Here is an 11,780-nt window from a genome sequence, read left to right as displayed (position 1 = left end):
CCCACCTATTTCCAAGTCATGGGGGAAATATTTTCTTTGTTCAGCTATTCTATTTAGTTCTAGAAGGGACAGAGAAATGTTTTAAAGCTCCAGGCTTGATGTGCCATCCTGGCTTTTGCCCAGGGCAAGAAATGCCCACATGCATGAAAAACGTTCTGCCTCCAGGGGATGTTCACTGTGGCAACCCCCAGGCAGATTGAGCATTGCTGTAATCTTTTTCTGCTATTATCCATTATCTGCCTCATTCGTCACCCTTACACTTAATTAAATTCTTCTTTAAGACAAGTGGGTTCCTCTGCTCTCATCTATCTTTGAAGCTCTTTGGTGAGACTTAAGTGACTCAAGCTTCAAGAGGGATGCCTAAATAAATATCTAGGTTCACCTGGAAGCATTTATTGCTAGGGTAAGATAAACCAAGTTGGCTTCAATACTCTAAAGGTACCAGATCCCATCTGATCTTGGAAGCTGAGCAGGACCACCTCTGGTTAACGTTTGGATGAGAGCCCACCAATGAAGACCAGGTGCTGAAGACTATGGCCCCATACAGACAGGCCAAAATAAAGCTGCTTCGGGACACTTTGGAGGTATGCTGTTTAAATGTTGCATGCGTCCTAAGAATCCAGAAGTCACACCAAAGCCATGATCTAGTCATAAGGACTGGAGCACAGCTTTGGCACAGCTTCCGGACTCTTAGAACACATGCAACTTTTAAACAGCATACCTTCAAAGTGTCCCGAAGCAGCTTAATTTTGGCATTTCTTGCTTTAGAAAAACCTATGAAATTTGTGGGGCCACCTTAAGTCAACAGGCGACTTTAAGGCACATATATACAAGATAATTCAATAGTGTGCTATGAATCTATGTAGCCACACAAGGACTCAAGAGAGACAACACTGTCCTCTCTAATCCACTGCAGCCATAAATTGCAGGGGCTTGGATTTGAAGTGTCTTCCAACTCCATGATTCTAAGATTCTATTATCCTAAGTGTCTCACAAGAAAAAAACAACCAACAATATACTAGATTATACATGACTTTACAACAAGAATCCTGGCTAATAATTCTAACAGACCCAAAGATGACTAGGTGACAAGAACCTAGATTAGGAAAGATGCTCCCTGTTACCTATGACTCCATCAAGCTCAGTAGATACAAGGTGAAGTATCTGTTAGGAGATGAAAGAAATGGGTGTTGCAAGAACTTTTCTAAACTAGTAGACTAGGACTAGAGCAAGGATGGCGGTGTGTGTAATCTTTTAGTTTTTTCATGGCTCCTCGCTCATCCCATTTCTTTTTCTCCCCGCCTATCCTTCTACTGGCTGCCAACATTCCTTCCTACCCAGGCTTTTGAGTCCCTTAAGTTTAGAGTACTGTTCCTCTCTACTTGCTGCCATCTGTTTCTGCTGCTCCCCCACCCAAATATACAGCATGCTCCCCTTGCCACTTGGCAAACAAACTCACCCACCCACACCCACGTGCACAAAGACGCACACACTCGCAGCATAAATATTCATTGAAATTATACAAACACAGCACCACCAAGGTTGGAAGGCACCTCCAGTTAATCACCTCATCAGTCCCCTTGCATCCATGGCAATAGAGATTTCATTATCCTTAAGCCAGTCTTAGTAAAAAGACTGTCTCGTTTCATCTCTGCAGTCTCTGGAGATGGCTCTCCTTCTTGTCTGCCTGCCCACCTGCAACTTTTTTGGTTTGTATAGACAGAACACAGAAATTTGCCTGATGTTTACCCAGGGCTTTTCCCTGCGTCTATAAACCCATCCTTTCATTCATAACACAGTGTGGCATTAGGAGCGGGGAAAGATTTACCCACATCACTTCCCATTTATTCTTACGGTTATTTGCTGTAAAATCAGTGTTGACTTAAGGCAACCCTATGAATGGGCGATGCCAGCGTGATGTAGCAATTTGAGTGCTAGACTAGGACTCTGGAGACTAGGGTTCGAATCCCCATTCAGCCATGGAAACTCACTGGATGACCATAGGTAAGTCACTTTGTCTAGTCTAGGTGGATCAAGGGGATGGTGATTCAGATACTAGGTCAGATGGACAGATTCCTACATTCCTATATTTCAACTCCTGCTACTTAGAATCATAGAATCATAGAATCGTAGCACTGGAAGAGACCGCAAGGGCCATCCAGTCCAACCCCCCTGCCATGCAGGAAATCACAATCAAAGCATCCCTGACAGATGGCCATCCAGCCTCCGTTTGAAGACCTCCAAGGAGGGAGACTCCACTACACTCAGAGGGAGTTTGTTCCACTGTCGAACAGCCCTTACTGTCAGGAATTTCCTCATAATGTTGAGGCGGAATCTCTTTTCCTGCAGCTTGCATCCATTGCTCCGGGCCCTAGTCTCTGGAGCAGCAGAAAACAAGCTTGCTCCCTCCTCAATATGACATCCCTCCACTTTTTAAATTTAAATTTACTTTTTAAATGGAGGTGACAGGCACTGAACTGATGACCTTCTCTCCATGTGCTCCACCATTAAGTAAAGCTTAATCCCTTCCTTCTCCCACAAATATAGAGATTCTGGGGACTGACCAAAGACATTCCACCTGAAAAGCATTACTATGTTTTCAGGCAGGTCTACACTGCCCAGAATACTCTGGGTTGCCCTTAGTTTATTATAACCCCAGAGCAACATTGGGTGGCTAACTACTTAGCATCTCGCTGTGCCACCTGCTGCCATCATGAGGTGCTCCTACAGTGGGATGCTGTGTAGACATCCAGCCAGTATTGCTGTAGAGTGCACTGGATCTTCTGGGCAGATCTGGAGCAAATGATGAATGAGTTAAAAGCAGGTTAAAACAGTGATCACCCAGAGTTGCTGGGGGACTCCAATACCCATGTATGATCAAGTTCACAATCAAACTGGGCCTTGGGCTCTGCATCATCTGGACAGGGAGATGAGAAGATATGGGGAACCCACTGTAAATGGTCCATGCAGACATGCCCTTAGTATCATCCCATATGATCCTACAATGACATTGTGTTTCTTCCATATGTATTTCACAACAGATGGCACAATTCACTTCCAGTGCAAAACAATCCTTCACATATCCGAAAGAAGACGAATATTCTAAGACCACATACAAAGCCATGCTTGATGGACAGGGAGGCCTGCATTGTGACTTTGAAGTATGACTGATAAAATTGCCAAGGAAGGGTTTTTAAAATATCACTTTAATAGCAAAATAGAGCGATTGAGAAACAGTCATGAGAAATCCACAATGTGCAAATGAGAAAGATATGCCAATGGCAGAAGAAATCTCTCACAGAAGTTAATTTCAAGAGAAGAGATTTCATTCGGCGCCTACCCAAGCCTGTGCTTGAATCATGGCATTAGAAAGCTGATATTCATTTTTTAAAAAGCTAGACAGGAAACGCTAACTAATTCTTCTCATTATCCCCTCCCACAAGACAGATCAACCGCTTCGTAAAGTAAGAGCAACTCCATCATTTCCAAATATGCTGAAAAGCAGACTGTTTAGTCATAGTAAAAATAAAAAAGCTCAGGACTTTTAAAATTATGACTGGAATGAGGGCTTCACCATAAAAAACATAATTTTGGGAACTTTGCAAATCACAGGGGCTGCCCCTTACCCTAAAAGCATCATGTTCTTGATGCACCTCTGCAACCATCTTACGATAATTGGTCACCGAATAAAGACATAAGATGAACCAGGCCCCATTTCTTGGCAGCTGATCTTTCACAAAACCACTTTGAGCAAAGGAGTCTCACCTAACCTCTCCCCCTCCCAAAAACCAGAAGCAGACACAGGAGGAATTGCAGACATGCTAACACATCTTTTTTCATACGATCTGTCAAAAATTCTCCTACAATCTGTCATCACAAAACGGTACATCTGATTTTCCAGTTGCCTTAGTCGCAATCCTAACCAATTCTTTATCTGCTTTTTTCACACCAGTCAGGTTGATGCCCTTGAGAATCTCAATTGCAAGGCAGAATAAAGATCATTGACCTTCCTCATTTTGTCTCCAGCATTTGCTGTTCAGAGATCCAATGCCTCCAGGCATGGATATTGTAGTTAGATACCAAGGTTAACAACACCCATTTGTAGAGTCAACTTTCACAAAGAGGACACAATAGCTCAGTCTAATGTATGTCTATTGGGAAGGCTGTCCCATTGATTGCAATAGGGCAGATAAGTGGGTATTGTTGGCCAAGTCTCTCTAGCTCCATCCACACTGCAGACATAATCCATACACAGTTTTAACTACCATGGCTCAATGCTGTGGAATTGTCATTTTATGAGACATTTAGGCTTTTCTGACAGAGAGCTCCAGTGCCACAATAAACTGCAATTCCCATAATTCCATAGCATTGAGCCCAAATAGTTAAAGTGGTGTCAGACTGCATTATTTCTGCAGCCTTTCTCTCTCTCTCTCCGTTCTCTCTCTTTCTTTAAAGCTAGGCCATGACGTAATTTGCCTTGTACTCTTATTATGAAGGGCAGGATATAAATTGAATAAATACATAATCGATAAAAGGAATGGGTTTGCATTTCATTCCACATCTACACAAGCCTGTGCTTGCATCATGGCATTAGAAAGCTCATATTCATCTTTCTCACAATATAAGCAGACAACTAAAAGGGAGATATTTAAGGGGCCATTGCTGTAGATTTTAATGAAAATTTGTGAAAATTTTGGTTCGGGTCTTAAGTGGAATAAATTGCTCCCAAACAGCATGGTTCATGATTAACCAAAACTGTTCTGTACATCAAATGTTTCCAAGAATATTGCAGTAGCCTATATCTCCCTTTAGTTTCTCTCATCTTACATGCCATTCACTGCTGCATCAGAGATGCTCACAGCTTAAACAGATCAACTTTTTTCAATAAGACTTTCAAGTGGGATGAAGGGGGGGGGGGGCAGATGAAGCTGAGAAAATGTCTTACCAGATTAGTGAAGATATATGTGTAATAGGCTGACACCATTCCCAGTTCAGCTGCCTGCAAAGGAGAAAATACAAGAGATTAGACAGGAGAAAGCAAGAATTCGTCACTGCAGTGCAAGTTACTGGAAACAATGTGCTTTAAAATAACCTTTTGCCCTCAAATGAACCACCTAGCAGTAGCGGCTGGTGGCATCCATGTGGGCCAGTGAATCCATTCCAATTCTTAGTCCAAATTTTAAAGAAGCTAATGTGAGTCCTACAACAAACCAAGCATCAACTGCCTCCCTTTGCATAAGAGCCCTGGTGGCGCAGTGGTTAAATGCATGTGCTGCAGCCACTCACTCACAGTGGTGAGTTCAATACCAGCCAAGGGCTCAGGCTCAACTCAGGCTTACATCCTTCCATAGGTCACTAAAATGAGTACACAGCTTTTTAGGGGCAATCAGCTTACAATTGCAAACCACTTAGAGACTGCTTAGGTGGTATGAAGCGGTATATAAATGAAGCTGCTATTGCTATTACTGATATCCCAGACCAATAGAGCTATGTCTCTGAATTCAGCCCCGCTAAAGTTTTGCAAACTCGGGGCCATGGCCTCCTTGTTTAAGTCAATCAATTTGTAATGTGGCTTCTGTCTTTTCCGACTACCTTCCACTTCAAGAAGAACTAAACTGCAGTTTTCCAGTATCAGCCTTGGGATGTTTTGGAATTTGTTTCTCTTGGGGATAACAGCAGGGTTGCCATCCAATACTGAAAAACGACAGAAGGCATCCTGAAGCAAATGACTGATTGTAATTGAGGAGCGTATGTCTATGTTTCCCTGTTTAGCTGTTTGTCACCTGGATGGCTTTTTTTAGTTCCTCTTCTACCTGAGGCAAGGATTTTAAATGTGCTACACTTAAATGAATCTGCATTTGCAAATGAGCAGCACCTTGCCTGTTTGCAATTTGGGCTAGATGGAAACTCTTAAATCTGTTTGTGTTTCATTTCACTTCAAAAGATTTGCACATTATGAAGAAGTGGAGGGGGAAGAAAAAGCAGGAGCAATGGAAGAGCCTGCCAGATCATGCCACAGGAGGTCTAACACCTTGGTCCTTTCAACAGCCAGCCCAGTGTTTTCAAGACGCCCCAAAGCAAGACATATAGACCAGACTATTGGAAGGTGATCTTCACGGGGATAGCTCTGAAGATGGTTTGAAAATTTCAGCTAGGGCAGAGTGTAGCTACACATTTGCTTGTGAAAAGGAGGTCTTTCAGAAAACCAGATCTCAAGTCATTTGGGTTTTAGAAGTAGCAGCTGGCATTATCAATTGGTCTTGGAACCCCACTGGCCCCACTGCTCTCATTCCTTACCTATGACACTCTTTACCTCCTTACACTAGTCCAAGCCTAGTAGGTTATTAAGATTGACCAAAAACTGCTATTGATTGCCAAATGTAGCTAGGATCAACTCATTAAGTCAAATGAGTTGGAAGACAGGTTCTCCCAAGGCAGTTCTAAATCAACAGAGCGAGAGTTGTGGGGTGGTGGGGAGGAGGACTTTTTATTTTCTTTGGGAATAGCTGGCAAGATCAGAAACCAGTTGCTCAGAAGTGATACATCAAAAGTGTTTCTCATAGCTTGTGTGCCAAGCAAGCAGAAGGCTCAAAGACCAGGTGTACAGTCCAGCCCAGAGTTAAGTTCAAAGGAGACCAAGGATAGTATTTTTATCTCAAAGGAGCCAAACATCTAACATAACCTTTTATCAGATTTAAGCAGGCCAGAAATGGAGTCTTAAGATTCTGCACTGGGAGACTATGTTTCTCATGTAGTTACATCTGTATAGCTATGTTTCCTGATGCTACACCTGATCCCACCATGTAAGCCCCACACAGCCCACCCCAGCCATTCCTGGGTTGTTGGAGAGCAAAGGGATGTGTCTAGCTATTTTCCTGGACTGTGCTGCAACACGTCTTAGGAAGGACCTCTAGGTATCCCTGTGACATCCCTGCATATGATGCCTTTACAGCTAAAGGTAAATAGCTGGACACAGTAATCTCTTCATTCTCCAACAAACTGCAACTAGCTGTGTTGGATAGGATGGGTTGTACAGCTTATAAGGGCTGGGCAGGGGGCTTTTGGTCCTTGTTTTTCTCCATTTTTATCATCACAACAACTCTGCAAGGTAGGCCAGGGTAAGCAAAAAGTTAGCTGAAGCAACAATGGTTGTGTGTTTGTGGGGGAACAATTTAAAACTGTGTGGGAAAGGTACATCTTTAGGGAAGGAAGGGGAGGAGTATCCATGTTTGATTCTTCAAAAGAGTCCTTCCTCTCCAGGGCGAAGAATGGACAGCTGGTGGTGCCCCAGCAAAGAAGGATTGAGAGTTTTTCCTCACCAGGAAAAAGCTTCTCCCTTTGCACCCAGACACCTTGAGAGCCACAGCTATGCAGCTGGTCAACTCAGTGATTGAAAATCTCTCCCCATTCCACTCTTTACTACAAGGCAAGCATGTGTAAGAAGCTTCTCAGTCACTGCTCAGCCAGCTGTTTGGTTGCTGCTCCCAGGGTGACCTGATGCAAACGGAGCAGTAAATAAGATTGATTGTTTTGATTTTGCAGTAGATCAGTAGACATAATATCAAGATATAGGGACTGGGGGTGCTAGGATTGTTGCCTAAGAGGAAAGAAGATGGTAGCCTGAAAAAATTTGGGACAACTGGGCTAAATTATGGTCACTGACCCATGTTTCTCCAATGCGCTACATGGCTGAACTGTGATTTGAGCCCTGGATCTCCCAAGACCTATTCTCACACAGGCTACTACATAGAGCAGATCCACCCTAACTGCCAGAGAAAACAAAGTGGGGGAAATTATTTCCCAATAATCCGTTCTGCTCTTCACATTGTCACCTCTCATCTCCGTTGCAAAATTCTACACCTTCTAGTTAGCTTGGGATGGGCAGGCACATCTGTTCTCCCCTGCAACCAGCCTTGAAGTCACAAGCTTTCAGTTCCAAGGGCAGAAAATCAAAGAGAGCCACAAATTATTTTTCCTGGCCTTCTTTGCTCACTCACATTGGCAGGTGGGAAGCCAGGATGGGGCTGTCAGCAGAGGAAGCATCCATGCAACTCTGGGCCATATGGGGATGATAGGAAGTGAGAGGTGATGGCAGATTCATTGTTTGAGGTTGGCAGGGCTGGAAAACAGAGTCTAGTCAGAGCTCCATAAATGAAAGGGGGAAAAAAGATCTTTCAATTGCAGAAGCAAAAGAGGGTGGTGAGACGACTGAGTGGGAACAAGGAGTGAAGTTCTGCTGAGAAGGGAGACACATTGCATCCTGAGATAAAACGCCAGCCATTTGATTGCCAGAGCTCATTCTCGATCAAGGTATGAGAACAGAGATACGGATGTAAGTGGAGGGAATTGTTCTGTTGGATGGAGCAAAAATATGTCTGGACTACCTCTGATATCTCTGCACCTTCAGAGGCTGGAACATCAGAACAAGTGGCCTTGCACATATAAAACCCAATGCACGTAAGCCAAGTCATGCATTTCATCACCAGATGATGACGACGATTTTCTAAAGGGCAACATCCACATGATTTTGGTCTGCCTACATCAAATTTTACACACATTAGGAAAATACATTCTTGCTTGTCAATTGTTTTTGTGCATTTCCAGCAAATTAATCCACACTCACAAGGTCAATATTGGCACAAACTGTGCTGGCTATTTTAAACATCATGGACTTCTAAAAGGTAGCATGCATTGTCAGCATTCCCCTCCCACATACACCTCTCCTTTTGGGCTTGGTGTGAATGGATGCTTTGCTTCAACAAAGGAGAAAGAGATTAATTTTTGCAGAGGTTTCTTGTACAAACTGGCAAAACCTTGATGGGGATGGGGGGAGAATTTATTGCCTTGCTGTCAACAACTCTTCTAGCAGTTGCTGAGATCCACCAAAGATAAGAAATGCTGCATATAATGGCCAGAATCCTGTATGGGAGTTACGTCTTAAGTGGACTCACGCATGTAGGAATTCGATTAGGTCAGTTTCGTAATGTCTCTTCCAGTAGAGGGCTGATGTGGATGCGACGGTCAGGAGCACCTGTTATCAGCTTCGGCTGATACGCCAGCTGCGTCCCTACCTCGACCGGGGAGACCTTGAAACGGTTGTACACGCCCTGGTAACCTCTCGTTTGGATTTCTGCAACGCGCTCTACATGGGGTAACCCTTGTACCATACCCGGAAGCTGCAACTTGTGCAGAATATGGCAGCCCGTCTGGTTACTGGCACTGCCAGGGCCAGTCATATAACACCAGTCCTTAAAGACTTACATTGGCTGCCTATTCGCTTCCGGGCGCAATACAAGGTGTTGGTTATTACCTATAAAGCCCTAAATGGCTTGGGCCCAGGGTATCTGGAGGACCGCCTCTCTCCGTACAATCCGCCCCGCACACTCAGATCATCAGGGCAGCTATTGTTAACCGTTCCAGAGGCGAAATATAGTTCTACCACCAGGAGGGCTTTCTCCATCTCAGCCCCCAACCTCTGGAACGCGCTGCCCTTCGAGCTCCGCTCAGCCACCTCCCTAGCCCAATTTAGGAAGGGGCTAAAGACCCACTTATTTGAACAAGCTTACCCCTGACCAGCTACTCTCCCCCCCTCCCCTTGTCAGCACTGTCTTGCCGGCATGGACATTTTATTATTTTTATTAATCTGTTTTTAATGTTTTGTATGACCTGTTGTTATATTGTTGGAACTGTTGTTCACCGCCCTGGTTTTTAGAAGGGCGGTATATAAATAAAGTTTTATTATTATTATTATTATTATTATTATTATTATTATTATGTTACGTTATTACATAGCAGAGCCAGCACTGTGCACAATGTACCTAATGCAACAATACACATTGCATACCTTTGTGCACCACACACTAATGCACATCACACACTGATGTGTATTGGCCCCAATGTGCTTTGAGCACTCTTGCTGGTGTCCCAAAATGACTTTGCAATTCACAAATAGGCTTTCTTTGTGCTTCTTCAACTTAGCAAAGTAAATGCAAAGTTAAGTAAAAGGCGATATACAATTCTGGCAAATCTTCACAGTCTTCAGATATACCAACATTATTTAGGTGTACCATTTGCATGCTCATGTAGAGATGGTGGAGAAAGGGACAAGGAGAAAGAGCAACAACAGCTGGAAGAGACAAGTAAAGAGGCCTGACAGATGCTGTTGCTCAGAGCATGAGCAAGCCTTTGGCTTTATACAGGAGGATGCAAGGAAAAACAGGTTTCTCTCCATCACTCCACTGCCTAGCTACAAGGGTTTCTTTCCCTGCTTCTCTGAAACATGCTGCATGCTATATGAAGGGTATTGCATCTTGCTAATTTATAAACTGGAGTTCTGATGTTTGCCCCAGAGAGGACCTGGTAGGAGCAAGGAGGATGGTGCAAAAAGAGAAATGGAGATGTAGAACTGTGGGTCTAGAAAGAGGCCACCTACAAAGTTTTGCTTGAGAAATACTGACATTTATTTCTAAAGGAGGAAAAAGCAGTACTGAAAAAGGAGAGGTGACTTGCCATTACTTTCACTGAGGCTGAGAGCATATGACTTGCCCAAATAGGTTTTCATGGCCAAGTGAGAATTGAACCCTGGTCTCCAGAGTCATAGTCCAATGCTCAAACCACTGCACCATGCTGGGACTCTAAAGCAATTGTTGTATGCCTTCAAGTCATTTCCAACTTATGGCAACTCTAAGGGGAACCTATCATGGGTTTTTCTTGGCAAGATTTTTTAAAGGAGGTCTGTCATTGCCTTCCCTGAGGCTGAGAGCATGTGACTTGCCAAAGGTCATCCAGTGGGTTTCATGGCCAAGCTAGGAATCAAACCATGTCTCTAGAGTCGCAGTCCATTACCCAAACCATTATGCCATGCTCAAACCTTCCCAGGAAACAAAACCCCTATGTTCAGCTGATGCTTAGGGGACACAACCTGCCTTCTCTTTCTAAATACTTTGCAGCTACCAGGACTGATCTTTGGCTCTGAAACCCACACAGCCTGAGTTAAACCCTGGAGGAATGTATCAAGCACTTGCTTCACACCCTGCAAAGGCTGGAACACAGAAGTAGCTCTTTTTATTATAATCACCATCCGTCTTCATCAAGTTTTACCCTCCTTGCATGACTTTTGTTAAAATGCCAAACCTGATGAGCTTCAAATTTAAAAAAAGGAGATAAGGCACAATGCCACATATCCATACCAGCATGTGTATGTGTATTTTCCTCTTTACCCCTCGTCTCTAGCCATCCTCTGCTTAAATAGAACAGTATTCCAAAATTCAGCACTTCAGAAAACATTTTTAAAGCAATCTTTTCAATCTTTGACATCTTTATGTCAGTCACGGCTGGAGAATACCCGAGAGAAAGGAAGCGCAAGAGAAGAGGGTGTCCGAAGAAAACGGTCAGCTCTGTAGCTGTGCAAAATTTCTATGGCAACGGGCTGAAGGGATAGCCCTCAATACGGAGAGAATTCATTCAAATCCTTTATTAACTCTGCAGCGAGGGAGGGAGAGAAACCATATCTTGGCACTGGTTTCCCAAAACAAAACACAGCAGGTTGGATCTGGGGGCGATTTTATGTTATTTATTTATTTTGGTCAAACACTGAAGGTCAAAAAAGAAAGTTGTCCTTTGGTTGAAGCTTTTGCATGCAGAGATACACAGACACACACACACAAACGCACACAGACATACACCAGCCGCTTGGCAGATGTACAATTAAAATGATACAGTGCTGAGTTGATGAGATGCATTAAGTCGCTACAGATCTCTCTGATCTCTCCAAGAACCAG

General features: G+C 43.6%; 1 protein-coding gene across 1 annotated transcript in view; it reads right to left on the bottom strand.

The window, feature by feature from the left end:
- The window catches only part of GRIK4 (glutamate ionotropic receptor kainate type subunit 4), a 434,886-nt gene that overhangs the window by 120,835 nt on the left and 302,271 nt on the right, over positions 1–11,780 (bottom strand). Inside the window, exon 7 of the mRNA XM_042475094.1 lies at positions 4,946–4,999. Within this exon, the coding sequence (XP_042331028.1) occupies positions 4,946–4,999 (54 nt within the window). The remainder of the gene's footprint in view (positions 1–4,945; positions 5,000–11,780) is intronic.

The sequence above is a fragment of the Sceloporus undulatus genome, chromosome 6, assembly GCF_019175285.1.
Source record: "Sceloporus undulatus isolate JIND9_A2432 ecotype Alabama chromosome 6, SceUnd_v1.1, whole genome shotgun sequence".
NCBI lineage: Eukaryota > Metazoa > Chordata > Lepidosauria > Squamata > Phrynosomatidae > Sceloporus > Sceloporus undulatus.
The sequence above is the reverse complement of the archived record's forward strand: the minus strand, read 5'-3'. Positions and strand labels throughout refer to the sequence as shown.